Genomic DNA, 18,233 nt, shown 5'->3' with positions numbered 1-18,233 from the left:
TGGAAGGCAAATAATGTTGAAAGAGTTGCTGTGTGTGAGTTCCGGTAAAGATTGGTAAATATTGAAGGTGGAAGAAAATGGGGTTGGAATGTGGACCGAATCGGTGAGGAGGCTCACCGGAGGCGTCCATAAAAACAAAAACTGTTAGAGAAAACCAGAAAAGTGGTATATTTTATGCATGGACGGGCACAAAAGAAGCCAGCACCGTTGGGAGAGACATTTCGAAGGTAGACGTAGCGTCGGCGTGGACAAAGACTACGATGACGACATTTCGTACAGCGAAGAACAGTTAATTTGACAACAGCACACGTGCACACAACAAACAAAAAACGGTTCGACTAGGTGTGCCACTACTATACGTCAATTCCTGTTTTTAAGGAAATAATTAAAGCTGAAGCTCCGACACGAGCTTTTCAACATGCTTGGCACGGTCCAATGACGATGCAATTTGTTCCTCCGACTTCGATTTCCATTTTTCCTTCAGGAACCGATGATTAAAGCGATCGGAATACGGAATTATTTAATAATAATATTTAGTAGATGCAGCATTGCGGATGCCATTCATGAGCGCCGGCAAAATGGACGGTCCTCCATTAAAAGGGCGGGGCGGACTCGGCGCCAAATTCAAATTCAAACTCGGTGGGGTCCCAACCGGTTAACAATTACGGCCTGTTAGCTTCTTAGCACACCCATCGCGTTTCTCTACTTTATATTCCGTCAAACCTCATTTTATGACACGCCGTTGAATTTTTTGTTGTATCAGATACTTCCAGTTTCTTCCTCCTCCGAACTGCCAGTTGCCACTTGCGTCAAAACATTGGTGAAGATGAAGACATTTGGCAGCGGTCCTCGATTGTACCTTTTCCGCCCGTTCGTGTAAAACACTCTTGACCGCATGCCACGCTATAAATAATCACTCTTGCCGAATATAGAATCACTCCGGCCTTTCTCGCTCTAAATTTGAACGCATTGCGTAACGCACTCTCCCCAACATTGCTCTTCACCTGTCACTCGTTACCAACCGCACTAACAAAATCCCCAATTCCTTCGGTCCTCTTCGATACCTGGAAGAATCAAAGCGACAAATCAACATCACAAAACAGGATGAGTTTATTGTGATAATTGAAATAAATCGCCGGATTGATTCAATAACGGCACCGGTCTAGACTCGAACCGATTTGGGCTAAGGCTCCGTTCACACTTGGTCGTGTCTCGAGTGCCGCATTTTTTCGCAAAAAACACAAAAATAACTGTAAAACGTGGCCGCAAGGTAAGTTCTAGTTGTCCCACTTGGTACATACATACCTAGACCGACCTAGAGAGATAATTTCAGTTGGAAACAAAGTCGCCGATTATTTATTGTCTAGTGTTATTATTTAATTAATGCACAAGGTTGGCTGACGCCGTCTTATCGCGCGCCCCAGTTTGATAATAAACATGTACTCCAGACAATTAGGGTTATTAGATAACTTGGGTCTTGACAGGTCCGTGTGTTGTCGGCATTACAGGGCGCTGCAGCTTCCGGCGATCCCCCGGATTAAGTTTTCGCATGTTTGCACTGATTACTGTCGCTTTAGCGGTAAGTATCATTGTCAATTAAGCCAACTAAACAATGGTCTTAATCGGGTTGTGTCCATCTAGGTTACACAGTTGAGTGCCTACTGGTTGATAATAAACTAACAATAACGTACCTAACGTATTTATAGAAGAGGTGAGCAGCGCCGGTGATAATTTTAAACGCGTAATTTGAGTCGCAGCACTGGAATAAACGAGGACTGGTGCGGATTTGAATTTAGCGGGCGACAAGCGGGAACCGCCGGTAATGTAGGTTGCGGCCGATGCTATCGCACCGGATTATCTCCGGAGAAAAAGAGACGCAAGTCTTTCATATTTGTGGACAATGGATAAAACTGCAGCGTAACGGCCGCTACTCGCAACAACCGTCGCCTAATTTAAATAAGTTTTCTAGGTGATTGTTTCGCGATTTTACGTAGGAATTTAGCTTGGGACTCTGGAATCCCTTAATCTTATCGCCGGAAAGTGACAGATTTTAACGGGTCACTGCTGTCAGGATTTCTTGTTTTGGACAGAACAGTTTAGGAATGAGACAATCAAATAAAAGAATTGTAGTATGACAGCATTTATTGGACTGCTTCTTCATGAGTTTTTGTTTTATTTTGGTTGCTTCTGAATATTTAGATATAAAATCATATAATTTAAAAAAAAACTACATTTGGAAAAAGACACTGGGCCGTATGATTTCCCTTTCATTAAAGCTAAAGAACGTCGTTAAATTGTTTCGTCTCTGTCTAACATAGTGCTTGGCATATACTCTTACTTTGTCTAATCAATTAATTAGTTTGTTAATCAAAGGCTTAACGCTGGGGAAATCATTATGGCCCATAGTCAGTTACATAATAGTTCTTCAAGAAAAACTTGTAAAAACGTTGTCCAGCTATGCAATGACTCAAATAATTGCAACCAATTTTTTAATACCGGAGGATCCCCGGATCTCATCTCCACAAAGTGCCCCATTATCCGAGTCACGTGCCTCGCCTCGTCGTTTTTGACCTCGCTCCCATCCGTGACTTTGTGGTTTTACGGTAGAAGACGCGACTACGGGAGAAGGTGGACAGCACACGTCGATCTAAACCGCTTAAGTGTGAATTATGCATTAGCACGTGTCAGACCGGGCTTTAGTCGAGCTTCTGGGATTTAACGTCCGAGCGGATACGAAATCGATGCGAACTGACAATCGCACATCTCATCACTTTCTTGCCCACCAATTGGCTTTCATCTAATTGATTTTTGAGCCATTTTCTCCACCGGAAAAAATCAGACCAACGAGTTTTCACCATCGCGAGACGTATCATGCCACGAAAGCGCGCAGAAAAACGCGTAATTGCTGCAAAGTAAAGCGTTTAATTGTGATAACTGGGCTTCCATTTTACGGCCGCTGGACGAGAGGCAAAAGTGTGGACTGAAATGAATCACAGCAGGCGACGACACGCCATTACGAATCGTATTTATCGGAGTACGTGTTTATTAATTGTGCAAATAGTGTAGCTTTCCAGACATGTAGGACCGCAACAAACTGATCTAGAAAGCTTGAGTGATGGCTCGAGGGGAGGCACAATTGGCGATTTTGATTGACCTGTCGTTTTGATTGTTTGCAAATACATAGTGTAATGGCCGCCGGAGGGGAAGCTTGCCCCTTCTACAATTACAGATATCATCCTGTAGATTTTTGTGTCAAGAGATCACTGCGCACAGCCATGGTATTACTTTAATTGGCTGGATTAATCCAATTAATCGACGCAGGAAAGATAAATAACGTGATATTTGCATGGAATTGTTTTGGGCAAAAACTGAAATGTTTAATTACTGTTATTACAGTACTATGCTTTCCAGTTAGGCCGGACTTTCACCGAAATTCACACGATTGATGGCCCAACACTTATTAATAACGACAGCGGATTATTAATTCGCATGAGCATGTTAAGCCAATTAAGGCGGTCCGGATAGAGCAAACACACCGCCGAAGACAACTCCGTGATGACGGTTATTTTCCCATATGAGCTACCGGAGCATTGTTGAGCCTTCCAGACCGCTGCACGACAAACTAACTTCTCGCCTTGTTTCAAATTAGGCACATTTAAATTGTGCTTGCTTTGGAATGTTAAGAGTACAGGAAAAATACCGTGGGATCAAATTAGTTCCAGATCAAGAGTGCTTTGGAATGTCATTTGCTCCACTTAGGATGTGTGTAGAATGACAGTCTAAAGCATTTTTATTCAGAATTAGTTATTTACGAACCAAGTGCGGGAAGACGATGTTTCCGCATGAGCGCATTTTTTAAAGCACGAGCGACGAAGGAGCGAGTGCCTTTAATTAATGTGTCATTAGATTTTTTCAAAATCTCTCGCAGACAAGTCGGTCACGACCACGGCCCAGGTTTAGATAGGTGCGTGTTGGAGATGCCATAAAAGAACAAACGGCAATTTCTAGACGTTTTCTCTCTGCCATTATATCGTTTAGGAATTATTTTTTAATTCGCCGACCATAATGGACCCGAACTTTCCACACACACCCATCATCCAATCAACGATCCATTTGACCTGAGCGAAAAGAAACTGTTCCCCATGTGTGTTTTTTTTTCATCGATCTAATCTGCTGCAAGGTGATTGATTGCACGATAAAGATGCGACGGGTATGTCTTTTTAGTGTGTCGAGAGTCGCGGACAGTCCCTATATGGAAGGATATTGTCTCCATTCTTCGACGATCAGAAAATTTGCAATCCCCGTTAGTCGCTCTAACCCCATTGTCACTCCGGACAAAAAGTGCGTTTGGAAATTAAATTTTTAATAGAAACTACTCGACCGTTACTCGCTTGACCTCCGGACTAATCAACGAGAATCGTTCCCACGGCGCCGCCGCCAAAAAATCCATCTCACAACTGTCGCTTTTTCAAAGCATGACCGGTTTCGCATTGATTGAGTATGTAATTGATCGCTATGATGCCTATATCACACACGGAGCCCAGATGTGCTTGACGTATGCAAATCTTCAGATTCGTTTTCAATGACATTCACCTACTTCCCGTGCAGTTCTTGCAAACAACCACGCGTCAAAAAAAAGAAAGCTTGAGTGTGCATGGTTAAGGCTGGACCATCGGGGCCCTCGAGTTGTCACAACGGTTTCAGATTATTTCTTCGGCAACACATAGATAACATACAACCTACACAGACTATTCCACGAGTGATAATGAGCAAATGAGCCCGGTGGAATTGAAAATGCAACCTTCTTTTCATCTCTTTTACCATCTTGCGGCGACGTTCCAACAAAACAAACTGTAACGTTCTGTTTTACCGACATGTCGCACATAACCAAGTTGCAAATTTTGAAATTATACAAAGATTTACTCCGGTACGGGCAAGGGTTGAGGTTCACCGACAAGGACTACTTCTGCAATCGCATCAGACGCGAGTTCAGGAAGAATCGAGAATTGGGGGACGAGTCCGAGATCAGTTTCAATTTTGAGGTTAGGTCGCACCTCAAATCTTCAAAATCAAATGTTTGAGTTGCAGAAAGGGACTGCCCTATTAATCAGGCGCGCCGTCCAATGATCGGTCGAGTTCTGATTAGGCTAATTAGATGTAAGCATACTATTGATTATTCAAGGGTCCCCAAACTTGTGGAAAGTGAGTTGGAAGAGCAGCACGTGAGGGGGTCTGGACCAGGGGGTCAGGCAACCAATAAAACCTCCAACTGTGTTGTTCTTAAACATGTTCCTACAGGTACTTGTGTCTAGATTTTTTGGAGGAGTTAAATTGAGTTTTTCCAGGTGTTATTGTTAAATGTCATGAGACTAGGTCTTTGGATCAAAACAGGAAAAAAGCGCGGGAGCATCTGGTCACAAGACTTGATAATTTGCTAAATGGGGATCAAAGTGTGGAGGCTCAAATTAAGATGATTGAGAGTAGAAAAAAATTAGTCAAGGATAGAAAAAGAGAAAAATTGAATATGTTGAAGGTGGAGTGGAAAAAACGCGAAAATTTGGAGTAAATTAATGAAATAAAGCTGTGATAGTTTTTGTTGGTGTATTTGTCAAGATAAAAACCCACAACTGGCAATTTTTTTATTTTATAATTGTACAAATAACAGTAGGCCACTCTAGGACGAATACTTGACTTTATTGAATGAAATATTTAAATTGGACTGTTGAATGATACGTATTGCTCTAGTTGAGATTGGTGGATTGCAGATCCATAGCCATGGCGGCCCCTTTAGCCGCGTCGCCCCCAGTTGTAAAAACTAGAGGCAACTGGTAGAGATTCAACACCTCATTTTGTAACACCTTGTTCCTGGACAACCCTGAACCGTTCCCCACGATTCTAGTGATGTTTGCATTTTGCAAAACATCTCTAGGCATCATGCTGTGCAGATTGACAACCAGGCCGTTGCACAACGCCTTGAAAACTTTCCCCAAATCGAGGTTGCCAATATTTATGTTGGTAACGGACGCCATCACGGTGGGAGCGTGTCTTTCCCCCAAACAAGTCGGCGAGATTTTCAAATCAGACACGCTGCTCTCCTCCATTCCCAGGCTGATCACTTTTTCCCACACTTTGGCTAAAACAAGATGAATAAACAATTTGAAGACAATCCCGACAAGACTAGTTACATTGCGGGACCGAGAACCCAAGCGTCATAGTCCACTGCTGGAGCATCTTGACGAAAGTCGCGAGCGAGTTGCCACCGTTGAGCGACGCCGCCACCGCCAGATACTTGTTCTTGAAGTAGGGCACGTACTCGACGGTGTTGACCGACGGGGGCCCGGTGTTGGGCTTGTAGTCTTCGGCGACGAAAGCGATCTGAGCTGACGTCGAGATATTCAAAACTGCGTCCTTGCTGGTCTCGATGGTGGACAGGACGGAACACTGGAGGTCCCCCAGGCCGATCCCGATCGGGGTGCCTTTGGGGATGCTGTGCCAGTTGTCGGCCAAGAACCCCGCCACTTCCCCGCTCAGTTTGATCTCGGGGAGGAGCGAAGTGGGGAATCCCGCATCCTCGAGGACCTCCTTATTCCAGCGATGGTTGACGCAGTCGAAGTAGCCCCAGCTTGCGGCGATCTGGTCCGACATTACGGGCTTGGGCAGGTTGCACAACATGGCCACGGCGAAGTCTTGGATGGTGCCGGAGCAGTTGTAGCGCTTTAGTTTTTCGGGTCTGGACAAAAAGTGCTCAAAGTAAGAGGTTTTGTAAGCACGACGACGAAGCAATGACGTCTGCAGTGCATATCTTACGTCAAGGGGAACAAGAAAAATCACGTAAACTTTATACTCGTGATGTTTCTTCAGGTTTTGTTTGTTTTACTTCTGGTTTGTTTTCAATTATTCACCGATTCATTTTTTTTTTGTCCCGCAGCAACCATTAGGTACATCTCAGAAACAGGTGGGCACCACGAGAATTGAGCTATTCAGGAGTTTTAAGAGAGATGAAAAACAAGTGGATTTTATATTTCAAGGAAAATTTTGTTGCTCGAAAATCGGTTAAAGTTTTAATCATTATTAAATTAATTCGCTTGGGTGAATGCTTTGCATTCCAGGATTTCCAGGTTTAACTTTGACCTGTTCCTGTTGGAGAACTTCATCTTGATTATTACATTCTGTTCTGTCTGTGTCAGTTGTCCAGAAGGTCCAGAATTCATACATAACCTCAAAATTGTGATGTAGTTCTTGGCAGGCAAATTACCTTAAATACAATTAAAATTTGACATTCTCGATGACTACGTCATGGAATTCTTAGATTTTATTGAAAATGGACTACCGCGATGAGTTTTTACAAATTAAATCGTCATTCAGGTGTGCCAACTTAAGTGCATGATGTAGGAAAAAACTAGTTATATCACTAGACTAATTTCTGTCAACTGAACTTTTTCAGTTTTTAAAAGAAAATTAATTACGGATAACATTGTGCAAATTGTAGATCAACGTAAATTAAATCGCCATTAAAAGTGAATCGTTATTTCTGATCAAGTTACACTTGTAATTAATCTTGTGGCACACTTATCAGCGAAGAGGTAATTCAAAGAAATATTTGACAGAAATGTCCGTCGATAACAATTCTATTTTTTTTCGAACAACTCGACAAAGGTATTTAATCTCACTCAGAAAATATGTGACGATTAAAAATGAAGCGAACTTGTGCAATTTTGCGCGGCGTGTAAAGAACATAAAATTGAGCAAACACGGCGAAAGTTGTTAAATTTTATTCTGGGAAATAAAATGGTGGTCACTTATTCAAACTCAGAAATTCAATTAGCAATAAATATAACTTTACTCGTTTGTAATGTACTGGAGAAAAAGGTTCTGTATCTTAAAACGGTTAAAAATAATTGTTTGGGTCAGGACAAATCATCTTTGTCAACCCCAAGATCGATCCGAATTAATCGACAAACTGATTTTTAATAGACACATTTCCAGAAGCAAAAACATGTTGGCGCATGTTACGTAGAAAATAAATAGTATTATTTATATGTCTAACCAGCATAATTATTTTGTTTGTAGCTTTATAATGTTAACTGTGTCTAATTATAGGTGTTCAATAAATACAAGTGTTTTCTGGTGTCGTATTGAGACCTTGGATGCCTTTGTCGCGACATTCTCTTGAACCCCAACAAGCCAAACTTGAAAGAAATCTCGAAACATTTTTGATACAATTTGGCGAAACATTTGATTGCACTCGTCCCGCTGCCAAATGGTTTTTCGATCCTTGTACTGTTGCCAACCGATTAATCACCGCGCGGAGTCCCGCAAGGTTTCGCTCTGGGACCACCTTATTTATGGTGTAAACAAATGAACTCGGCGGTCTTGGTGTCATCGTCACGCGCTTTTCTTTATACTGACTCACTCACTTATTTTTGGCCATCCAGAAGATGGTGGCCACTCCGAAGCCGGTGTAGACCCGAAGATGTGATCGCGGGACGGGCAGCATGGCCAGGAAGGCCGGGTCGCACCTGCTGTCCTGCCAGGTGTAGAGCGCCGAGACCTCCCCTTGGACGACGTCGTACCGCACCAGGTTGTTGTCCTTTTCGACCCTCTCCCAAGCCCTGGCCTGGTTCCAGAACATGACTCCGTGCATCTGGCCGCATATCCCGATCTTGGTGATCTGCGCGAAGGCCGTGAGTGGTGAACGATTGGTGAGTGGTACTCACCTTCTGGAGGAGGTTCTTCTGCAGCTTGGCCACGCACGTGTTCAGCGCCGAGATGATCTTCGGCACGTCCTGCTTGTTGCCGTCGATGCCCTGGTCGCTGGGGACGTTCGACTGCGTCTCTTTGCCTATCTGGGCCACGATCTCGTTGTTTTGGGGATTGAAGACGCACACCTTCACCGAGGTGGTGCCGATGTCGACGCCGAGGACGTATCCTGCGGCCTCCATCGCGCTCACTGAACAATTAAATTTTATCAGGTGCGAAATTGGAGATTAGTCTAAGATAAAGTTAAGTTCGCGGTTTAATATATACCCGTGTTGGATGCTAATGTAAACACATACTGATTGAGTGAATTGAGCTATGTTAAACATAACACGAAATAATGTTTGTGTTGTACTCAAAATATTATTTTATCAGTTTATTAAATTCGCGAAATCGTTACATCTGACGTTCCACAGATAAAGACTTGACCTCACGGTAATCTCGCCCGTATGGAGTGACCCAAAACACCACCACCACTGTCTTTTCTGCAGGATTTCCTACTCACAACACTGTCGTCGCTCCTCTTCGCAGCTCGCCCCTATTAATATCCATTCATAAGTCGCTCATTGTCTCGCATTATTCTATTACGGGTTAAGTGCCAAATATTATTTTCGTCATCGGGATCGACCCAAGACTGGCAAAACGGCAACGTTCTATCGATTACCGACGCGCAACTTGCGTCGTTCTGCGAACAATTCACACAGAAGAAAATCGACATCGTTTACGCACAAAACAGACCGCTCAGTAACAATGACTTAAGTCTCATGGGGGGGTTGAGTAATTGGTGTGTAATTAGCACAGCGCAACTCGCGATCAAACACTTTAACGAGCCATCTATTGTTTATTTGACGCACTAAAGGGGCTTAAATTCCGATAAAGGATGGCAATGAGTAACGTTATGAATTTATTGCCACTGGATCAGCTTGTGTAAACACAGAAATGAAAAATGTGATAAAACACTCATCTTAGATAAATAAACTGGGCGGGGCGATTAATTTCGCAATTTTATGTGTTTCTGATTTTGCTTTGCGTTTTTGGCGTACAAAAGTAGGGATTGTGGACAGAATTACAAATGTAAACACAAATGGGACGTGTTAATTTTAGGAAAAATTGTATTTTTAGAGCTTCAGTGAAGAGAACAGGTGTCTAACGAGCTATTAAAATTAGTTTTTTGTGTTTACAGTCTTGTGTAAATGTCTTTTTTTTGTAGCCAGACGTAAAGGAGTCAAGGTGGGATAGGTGAAGAAAAAAAAGTCGAATAATTTTAGAAAGTAAATATATTCATAAAAATATGTTTGCATATTGTAGCAAATTATTTTTCCTTCTGCTTCTGCTACTTGTCAGGATATTATTAAAATTCAACCACTGAATTAAAACAATAACTTTAATAAAATAACGAATAATTTCAATACATTCCAACTACAACTCTCAATTCTCTACTCTGTCACTGCTTAACTCTTGACTCTTAACTTCTAAACTCTTAACTCTTGACTCTTAACTCTAACTCCCTGCTAGCTTACCCCTTTCTTACTTTTATATTCGCACTTCCACATTTCATTCAACCACTCACATTCATTCTAGCTTCAACGACCAAAATCACTAATCCAATAATAATCAAATGTTTAAACCTAAAAACAATCCGTTGAAGCCAACCGACTTTCCTAACCGACAACTTTTCTGTTAAAACTAATTCGTTCCGATCAATCTATTAGCATTCACTCATAACCAAATACACTTCTACATTTCCTTATGACTAACGGATTTTAACGAATTTACATCGACGGTTGAAAAATTACAACAATATGTTCATTAAAAACATATAAACAAGGTTTTTTAAAGATATTTTTCTTGCTTTTTTTAGGTTGTATTTTGAGGTTAGATTAAAGTTTGCTGCACTGAAACCGCTACGTTTTTGTAAATTCGTTAATAAAGAACTAATTGAAGGTGGTTTCAAAAACGTCACTGCCAAATAAAAGTATGAACGAGTCGCGTGAGGTGATTAGAAAAAATGGCGAATAAGAAAATGGTGGACGTGTGATAGGTAATACAGACGAGAATAACTGTAGAGAAAAATGTGAAAGCATATTTTATCTTGATGAATCGAGTCCTTCGGCTTGAGAAGCTTCCACCAATGAGAAATGTAAATTAGATTTTACTTAGGTAATTCAAGTTTCAGGTGTTTTGATTCGTTGAAATTTGAAAACGTCACTTGGACAATTTAAATTTGGATTTTTACCAAATCAAACAAAATTTACAAACTGAAATTGTTGAAGGGATGAAAACTGTCCCAGATGAGAATGAAGTGTGATTGTGGGAGGAGTTTATGATTTGCAGGTGTAATTAGCTAATTAACAGCCAATCAGGCGTTGGGAATCGTGTAGGAGTGTAAGAAAGTGTTGAAGGGTTGAGTTTGTGAAAAGAGATGAGACCGTATTATGTGAGAAAGTTAGTGAAATGACAAATCTGCTGAAATAGTGGTTTCGATGAGAGAAGAGATTTTGTTGATGATGGAATTCTGGGACAAAAATGAATTTAAAATGTCATCATTTGATCTTGCAAGCCTGTTAACCGTACTTAGCAGCGTCAATAAAAATAATTAAAACATGTAATCTTGTCTCTGGGAAGCGAAACAAGGTAGACCAGTCGATCAATTTTTCCATTGTTGGGGAACGTTTCAACAAATAGGTAGGTATTTTTGCTCAGGGTACAAAAAGCAACAGTTAGGTAATCAAGTGGACGGTGAAGGACAAGTCGTTTCGTTGACGATTACTACTTCCATTAATACCCACATTCCATTAGATCTTTCCTATTATTAAATACCTACGTATTTGAAGCTCAAAATGTTCTACATGACACATTTGTCTTCATATTTTGATACAAAATCGTGAAAATTCAACTGTAAATAAAATACTGAAATTAAGAAAGTCATTTTATAAGTGATTCTGATTGGTGTTTCATAAGTAGAGGCAACATAAGTGTGTTCGCGAATCCGTTTATCAGTGAGACATCTGGTGTGAATTGAATGAATGAGCAGTCATATTCAAGTCGGTGGCTATTTCAGTAGTTTGTGTTTTTAGAACAAAACGACGGATTAATTGAAATTTATTATTTAAAAATGAATGAAAATAAGGTCGACAAAAGAAATTGTTGTGTTTTTGCTGTAACACGTGCCGAAAAAACGAACCAGAAACATATTTTCATTTATTTCCACACTGTGGCGTAAAGCTGAAATATGTGTTTTACGAAAATGTTTTTGGTTCTAATCTAAAGACCGAGAGAAGGAAAGGAGGGAAAGTGCTTTATTAATGAGAAAACATTCGTCTTATTATATGAGGGTGTGTGGAAAACACTTTAAAAAAGAACACTGCATTTGTAAGTTAAATACTTAGTATTTTAGGGTTAATATCGGTAGATTATATTTTTCCTAATTTTACAATATGTAGCATTTATATACCAAAAAAAAACAGCCAAACAAAAGAACTAAAACATAAAATGTGTGAAATATCACAATAAAATTAACAACTTCGCACACAATACTTCTTTGCCTTCCACGACACTGCTTTCCGGTGTTGCCTCTAAATATGCTAACATTTTGTGTAACTTTAAAAAAGCCATCACAAAAAACGCAAACCGTAAAACGTAAGACCAACAACTTAATTAAAAAAAAAAATGTACAAACATAAGCCGGATTGAGTACGAATATGACTTTCAATCAGTTGATTTCTGTCAAAAGTGTCGCCCCTAACAGTAGCTGAGAGGTTATGCAACACATTTTACGCGTTCGGCTCAGTGTTCATATCCGACGAATGGTTTTTGTGATTTGCGGAAGTGACATAAGTAACCTTGTCGATATTTGCGTTTTGCGTATTCTGTAATAGAAATAACAGAATTGGTATTATTCGAAAGATTGTGATGCAATTTTCCTCCATAACGAGCTGACCGCAGTATAAAATTGTTTGAACAAATCGAGACGAATAAAATTCTTTAAGCAAAATTCCTGGTGAAGCTTAATATCGTAATTAAGCTTAGTTCTCGACATTTGGCTATTCGCTTCTTATATTTTCTGCAATTGCACTTGACGTTGGCCGAGTCTATTATCAAAAATAGCCAACGACGTGATAACACTATTATCATCAGCCAAGTGACCCGTTCCGACTCCAACAGAAAATGTCTGGAGTGATTGTGGAGGACAGAGAGCAACAAACCACGACGAGCGATCATGAATTTTTGGTATTTATTTGATATTTGCAAAAAGCCCAAACGTTGCCAATTTTGTAGAAATTGCTATTTTCACAGTGAACATGAGCACTTGACCCGATAAGGCTGACCTCAGAGGCCGTTAAATTTAGCTCCAAGCTCGTGTAAATAGATAGTTGCGCCACATTACAAAAGTACACGAAAGTTAACGTTGCCAAAGACCGTTGTCATCGATCGTTCGAGGGCAAAAGGTGTAAATCGGGGTAGATGCAGGTGGTGGGTCCCGTCAGTTTGCATTTTAACTGTGGTTTCTGTCGGAATTTGTGAGTTATCGGTAAGATTTTGAATTTGGCGGGCACGTTACCGACCGAGGTGGAAGCGTGGCGCGTATGCGTGCTCGCAACGTCGTTCATTTTGTGCGCCATTTTGTCGTTTGTGTTGCGCGTCGTCGCCGGGTCTCAGAAATAGTGAAAAATCTGTTCTCGCCGTGATAAAAAGCCGTCAGAATGGTCGATAACATTGACATGAGTTTAGACGATATAATAAAATCAAATAAGCCTCGCCGTGGCGCGCGGCGGGGCGGGCGCGGCGGCCCTCGCGGGGGCGGCGCGCCTAGACGAGGTACGTTCAGAAGAGCAGGCGGCGTCCAAAGGGGCCGAGGACGCGGAGGAATAACGCGCCAGTACACCCGGGTAAATGTTTATAACTACTTTTACACTTAGAGCTGCCCTGTCCTGTTGGAAGCGGCCAAGTTTGAGTTGTGCATCAAAAATAGCATAAATAGCCGGAGAGCCGGTGAGATCTGACCTCCATCCAATTGTTTCTTTAGGGAGATGTGAACAGTGCTTGGAAGCACGATCTGTTCGAGGGCTACGGCCCGCGTAAAGTGGCCGCGGCCAGGGCCGTAGTCCAGTCCAACATGGGCCCCACCAAACTCATGGTGGCCAATTTAGACTTTGGAGTCTCGGACTCCGATATTCAGGAACTCTTTGCCGAGTTCGGGCCCTTGAAAAGCGCCTCCGTGCATTACGACCGCTCAGGGAGGTCACTCGGTACGGCCGACGTGATTTTTGAGAGGCGCAGTGACGCCATTAAGGCCATGAAGCAGTACAACGGAGTGCCGCTCGATGGCCGAGCCATGAACATACAAATCATCACATCTGAAATACCGTCACCGGTCAGAAGGGGACCCACTCAGACCAAGTTCCAGAACAGGAGTCCCAGAGGGGCCACCAAGACTCGACCCAACAGAGGTACATTTACTTGACGAGAGCCGCTCCACCCTGTTCATCTGGACACAACTAATCACGTTTCTTTGCCAGGTCGTGGCGGTGGAGGACGGAATTTCAGAACTCCTAAGAAACCACCCACAGCTGAAGAACTGGACGCCGAGTTGGACGCCTACACCAAGGAAATGAAATAAATTAAGTGCTATTACGAGAGACGCTAGGTGCGCGCGGTCCATTTGTGAAATGTGTTTCAATATTGTTCATTTTGTATTTGTACTTTCAGTTATAACGAGCCTTACATTTTATAAATCACTAGAGTATTACGTATGCGGATTCGTTTTTTCACAACTAAACCTAACATTAGGCTGTTTTCTTGTTAATGTAAATTGTATTGATAGGAATAAATAACTTTTAAGTGTGCCCCCCTTCGACGTTTTATTTAAAAAAATCGATTTATTATTTCTGTACAAAACTACAGTTAAATTACATCAGTCAAGGTATCACACAACTTCATTAAACCTAAAACAGTTTGAGCAACCTAATCCTCTTTCTTCTCTTGGTCAACTTTTGACTTGGCTTGTCTCAAAAACTCCGCCAGGAAGTTGTGCACGTACTCGCTGCATTTGCTGATTATTCCGTTGTGCTCCATTCCCGGCAGCAACACCAAAAAAGTTACCAAAACGTAAGCCAAGAACAAATTGTTGAAGGTGCACCCGATCCAAGCCAACACGCTCAAACCGCAAATCGTCAAGATAAAATACTAAAACGACAAAAATCAAAACACAATAAATACAAAACAACAAGAGGCGCACCAATTTCCTGTTTGTGGTTTTGAGCTTGTAGTAGCGCGACCAGGTCAGCTCCAACCTGGCTTTGTACAAAACGATGTTTGTGCAGAGCTCTTCAAACTCCTTTTCTCTGCGTGCTGTCCATTTTTCCGGTTTGAAGAACGAACTGGCGACTGACGGTATAACGTAGTCGCTGACGGTCACGCACAATCCGAATACTGACACCACCGTCAAAATGCTGGGGTCCAACAACCACAAAAACATGAACAAGACTGTGCTACCTACGACAACAAGGATTGTGATTGTGATGAGGCGACTGGAGGCGGTTACCTCCGACGAGGGCGGTGGGGTGCCACTGCCTCTCCCAAATAAAAACCTTCTTCCCTTGCAGCGCGATCTCCTTCCAATTCTCCAACCCATGCTTCAGCTTCCTGATCTGCGCTTCCTGCAACAAGCGTTATTATGTAAATCTGACGTCAAAACGAATTCGGTCGGGTGGGTGATACCATTAGCGAGGGGTAGGTGAATTTGTAGTCTCTCATGTCGTGGTACGACTGTTCCGCTTGGAAGTCGTGCGTATATTTACGTTCGTTGAAAGCGTCGCCAGCCTTGAAGGACTTTTAAAAACAAGTCTCAAAACCGACGATTTACTCACCTGATCAGCCATTTTGTCACGATTTATCGGTTCATTCACTTCGTACTTTGCAAACTGACTGACGTTTCAATTTCGTTACTCTTTTGTTTGATTGTGTGCACAATCCGACCACTAGATCACCGATTACCGTTGAATTGGACAACCAAAATAGAGTTGTCGCGATTGGTGCGCGGTCGCTTCGGTAGCGTGACGTCACCGATCATGGTCAAATTCCAACAAATTTTTCCCAAATCAATCATTCCGGCCGAATTACGACCCCGGACGGACTCAAATTACGCAAAAAAGTCACTCGCACGCGAAACAAACTGTGGGGGGCAAATTCGGGGGTCGTCGTGGGGCCTGGCGGGTCGTTTGAACGTTGGTTGCGGTTGCGCGGGGTAGATGGCGCCATTTTTGCGTAAAATTTTTAATTGGTGTTTTTGAACTGGCGGGCCGTAATTGATTGGGGTGGGTCCTAGTGGCGGCGTTTGCGGCTCGAGGGGGCCGAAAGTGGTGTTGGCGTGCAGCAATTGGGGTACGAGTGGCGAAGGAGCGACCCGGGTCCGAGATTAAGCGCCCCTCGTTCCGAGCATGTGATTGGTGGCAAAATTCAAATTTCGTCGTTCGTCTGTTTTGTGTGGAACGCCAAGCTCGATGTTTGTTATCAGGTTTTGTCAGAGCTGGTTGTGTGCGTGAAATCGGCGATTTAGTTCGTTTCTTGTGATAATTTAGTTAATGGCAACTGCTGGAACGGTGAGTGAGGTGTTTGCGCGTGCAAAATGCGGATTTAGTCTAAATTTCCGTTTGTTTAGATGTCAAACAATGTAGAGAATCTTTCGCCCCAAATCATACGGCGCGTGGTGAAAGAAATGGAAAGTCTAGTCCAGAAGCCACCCGAAGGCATCAAAGTTCAAATAAACGACGAGGACGTCACCGACATCCAAGCCTACATCGACGGCCCTGCAGGTTAGTAGCGCGTTTGGGGAGCCAGGGCTGAGCGTCGTCGGTTTGCAGGGACGCCGTACATGTCGGGCGTGTTCAAAGTGAAGCTGACCCTCGGGAAGGGCTTCCCGCAGGAGCCGCCCAAGGCCTTCTTCCTCACGAAGATTTTCCACCCGAACGTCGCCCCCAACGGCGAGATCTGCGTCAACACCTTAAAGAAGGACTGGAAGTCGGACCTCGGAATCAAACACATATTACTGGTGAGTGCGGCGCGTCCCTCCGCCCGGTCAAACTACCAACCGCTCCCTTGCAGACCATCAAATGCCTCCTGATCGTGCCCAACGCTGAGTCAGCCCTGAATGAGGAAGCTGGCAAGCTGCTCCTCGAGCACTACGAGGACTACTCGCAGCGGGCCAAGATGATGACGGAAATTCACGCTCAAGTGAGTATTTCAGAGCGGTCGGGTCAAGACTAAGTTGTATTTGCAGCCCCAGAAGATTTCCAAAGAGAGCAGCGGGGAGGGCCCCCTCGCCAAGAAGCACGCCAGCGACAAAAACAAACAACTGACGGCAGAGAAGAAGAAAATACTGAAGGACAAGAAGAGGACGCTGAAGCGTTTATGAAAGCAGTTTGCTCCTCTCGTTTTGTTTTTTTAATATATTAAAATTATATCTTGCGTACGCCAGATCAGTCTATATTTAATTTAAATTATACTCTAGTTTTTGTGTGCTACATTTCAGTTGAGAACGGAAATAAAATTCGAATTCGTTTATTGAGTCGATGTTTGACGATTATTTTTTTTCTTGATTTCTGTTTGTTCTGTGTAGTGCACGCACAAGTGCAATTTCAATTTCCAATCAAAAATCTGTGTCAGGCTCAGTTTATAAAAATGTATACATTTTTTTGTGGAAAACTGTCAATTATCGGCGTCCTCGGGATGTGACTGGAAATTTTTTTGAGTTTGCCTAAATTGTAATTGTTCATTGCGGCCTTTGCAACGTTTCAATACAAGTCCGTGTTCACTTCAGGTAAACTGAGCCTCATGGGATATATTTGTGGTAGTAAATTGTGAATTATTATTTATTAATAAAAGCAGAAATGTGGACATTTGTCGTTTGAACACCCTTCACGTCAGCAAACTGTCATGTGAGACAAGTTAATTGTTCTAATTGGTTTTAGGTAAAGTGGGCGTCTAAAGCAGTGTCACGTGGCGCTTCTGGAATTTTCCATTTGACGGGAAAGGAATGTGGGCGGAGTCGGACCAAGCACAGAGAGTCACGTGACGTAAATTTTCAAAAAGACCCTACAACAAAACATCTGTCACTCTTGGAAATTTCCGTCGATCGTTGCCGAGTTATTGATAGTTGTGTTGTTGATAACAACTGTAAATATTATTACTGATTATTACGATAATGACGGTTAAATATTGTAATTAGTAATTTAAGTACTTATTCGAACCAGAAGGCTTATTTGAAATTTGAATGATTAATGCTCAGTTTATTGTTAGTACTACGTGAAGTTTTATTTATTTTAGGCCAAACTTGACTCTTAATTGGATTTTTGTACCGAGAGCGCCAACTTTTGGGTACCACCTCTACAAGTGAACCACTTTTGGACATTTTCCACCGAATTTCTCCACACTGTACTCGCCTAAATAAACGAAAAGAAATTTTTGTTGCGGTACCA

General features: G+C 42.4%; 6 protein-coding genes and 1 long non-coding RNA gene across 13 annotated transcripts; 5 read left to right on the top strand and 2 right to left on the bottom strand.

Moving 5' to 3' along the window:
* Positions 1 to 4,834: 4,834 nt before the first annotated feature.
* On the top strand, positions 4,835 to 5,228 carry LOC138127018 (mitochondrial ribosome and complex I assembly factor AltMIEF1). The gene is made up of 2 exons (XM_069042876.1): positions 4,835 to 5,042; positions 5,089 to 5,228. The coding sequence occupies exons 1-2, from the start codon at positions 4,875 to 4,877 to the stop codon at positions 5,125 to 5,127; spliced, it is 207 nt and encodes a 68-aa protein (XP_068898977.1). The 5' UTR covers positions 4,835 to 4,874; the 3' UTR covers positions 5,128 to 5,228.
* On the top strand, positions 5,124 to 5,594 carry LOC138127017 (mitochondrial translation release factor in rescue). Its single transcript, XM_069042875.1, has 2 exons — positions 5,124 to 5,298; positions 5,346 to 5,594. The coding sequence occupies exons 1-2, from the start codon at positions 5,124 to 5,126 to the stop codon at positions 5,564 to 5,566; spliced, it is 396 nt and encodes a 131-aa protein (XP_068898976.1). The 3' UTR covers positions 5,567 to 5,594.
* Positions 5,595 to 5,625: 31 nt separating this feature from the next.
* Positions 5,626 to 9,455, bottom strand: LOC138127012 (sedoheptulokinase-like). Of its 4 annotated transcripts, none has more exons than XM_069042866.1 (5): positions 9,187 to 9,455; positions 8,718 to 8,950; positions 8,418 to 8,671; positions 6,186 to 6,730; positions 5,626 to 6,133 (listed from the first exon to the last, which is right to left on the bottom strand). In XM_069042866.1, exons 2-5 carry the CDS (start codon positions 8,940 to 8,942, stop codon positions 5,742 to 5,744), a joined length of 1,416 nt encoding a protein of 471 aa, XP_068898967.1. In that variant the 5' UTR covers positions 8,943 to 8,950; positions 9,187 to 9,455; the 3' UTR covers positions 5,626 to 5,741. The 4 variants fall into 4 exon arrangements, with proteins under 4 accessions (XP_068898967.1, XP_068898966.1, XP_068898969.1 ...); XM_069042865.1 differs by having other exon boundaries at positions 9,263 to 9,454; XM_069042868.1 differs by having other exon boundaries at positions 9,192 to 9,210.
* Positions 9,456 to 9,691: 236 nt separating this feature from the next.
* On the top strand, positions 9,692 to 11,437 carry LOC138127019 (uncharacterized). Its single transcript, XR_011158059.1, has 3 exons — positions 9,692 to 10,028; positions 10,619 to 10,798; positions 10,934 to 11,437. It is a non-coding gene; the product is annotated as an uncharacterized lncRNA (long non-coding RNA).
* Positions 11,438 to 12,833: 1,396 nt separating this feature from the next.
* Positions 12,834 to 14,603, top strand: Ref1 (RNA and export factor binding protein 1). Of its 2 annotated transcripts, none has more exons than XM_069042870.1 (3): positions 12,834 to 12,987; positions 13,784 to 14,207; positions 14,277 to 14,603. In XM_069042870.1, the coding sequence occupies exons 1-3, from the start codon at positions 12,925 to 12,927 to the stop codon at positions 14,375 to 14,377; spliced, it is 588 nt and encodes a 195-aa protein (XP_068898971.1). In that variant the 5' UTR covers positions 12,834 to 12,924; the 3' UTR covers positions 14,378 to 14,603. The 2 variants fall into 2 exon arrangements, with proteins under 2 accessions (XP_068898971.1, XP_068898970.1); XM_069042869.1 differs by lacking the exon at positions 12,834 to 12,987 and adding an exon at positions 13,461 to 13,646.
* Position 14,604: 1 nt separating this feature from the next.
* Positions 14,605 to 15,779, bottom strand: Arl6IP1 (ADP-ribosylation factor-like 6 interacting protein 1). 2 transcript variants are annotated; one of them, XM_069042871.1, is made up of 5 exons: positions 15,627 to 15,778; positions 15,478 to 15,579; positions 15,302 to 15,416; positions 14,996 to 15,252; positions 14,605 to 14,943 (listed from the first exon to the last, which is right to left on the bottom strand). In XM_069042871.1, exons 1-5 carry the CDS (start codon positions 15,636 to 15,638, stop codon positions 14,722 to 14,724), a joined length of 708 nt encoding a protein of 235 aa, XP_068898972.1. In that variant the 5' UTR covers positions 15,639 to 15,778; the 3' UTR covers positions 14,605 to 14,721. The 2 variants fall into 2 exon arrangements, with proteins under 2 accessions (XP_068898972.1, XP_068898973.1); XM_069042872.1 differs by lacking the exon at positions 15,478 to 15,579 and having other exon boundaries at positions 15,627 to 15,779.
* Positions 15,780 to 15,968: 189 nt separating this feature from the next.
* LOC138127016 (ubiquitin-conjugating enzyme E2 S) lies at positions 15,969 to 17,652 on the top strand. Of its 2 annotated transcripts, none has more exons than XM_069042873.1 (5): positions 15,969 to 16,358; positions 16,418 to 16,571; positions 16,620 to 16,807; positions 16,861 to 16,989; positions 17,036 to 17,652. In XM_069042873.1, exons 1-5 carry the CDS (start codon positions 16,341 to 16,343, stop codon positions 17,168 to 17,170), a joined length of 624 nt encoding a protein of 207 aa, XP_068898974.1. In that variant the 5' UTR covers positions 15,969 to 16,340; the 3' UTR covers positions 17,171 to 17,652. The 2 variants fall into 2 exon arrangements, with proteins under 2 accessions (XP_068898974.1, XP_068898975.1); XM_069042874.1 differs by having other exon boundaries at positions 16,397 to 16,571.
* The last annotated feature ends 581 nt before the right edge of the window (positions 17,653 to 18,233 follow it).

Source organism: Tenebrio molitor, chromosome 3, assembly GCF_963966145.1.
Source record: "Tenebrio molitor chromosome 3, icTenMoli1.1, whole genome shotgun sequence".
In the NCBI taxonomy this organism is placed as follows: Eukaryota; Metazoa; Arthropoda; class Insecta; order Coleoptera; family Tenebrionidae; genus Tenebrio; species Tenebrio molitor.
This window is presented reverse-complemented; position numbering and strand designations above follow the sequence as displayed.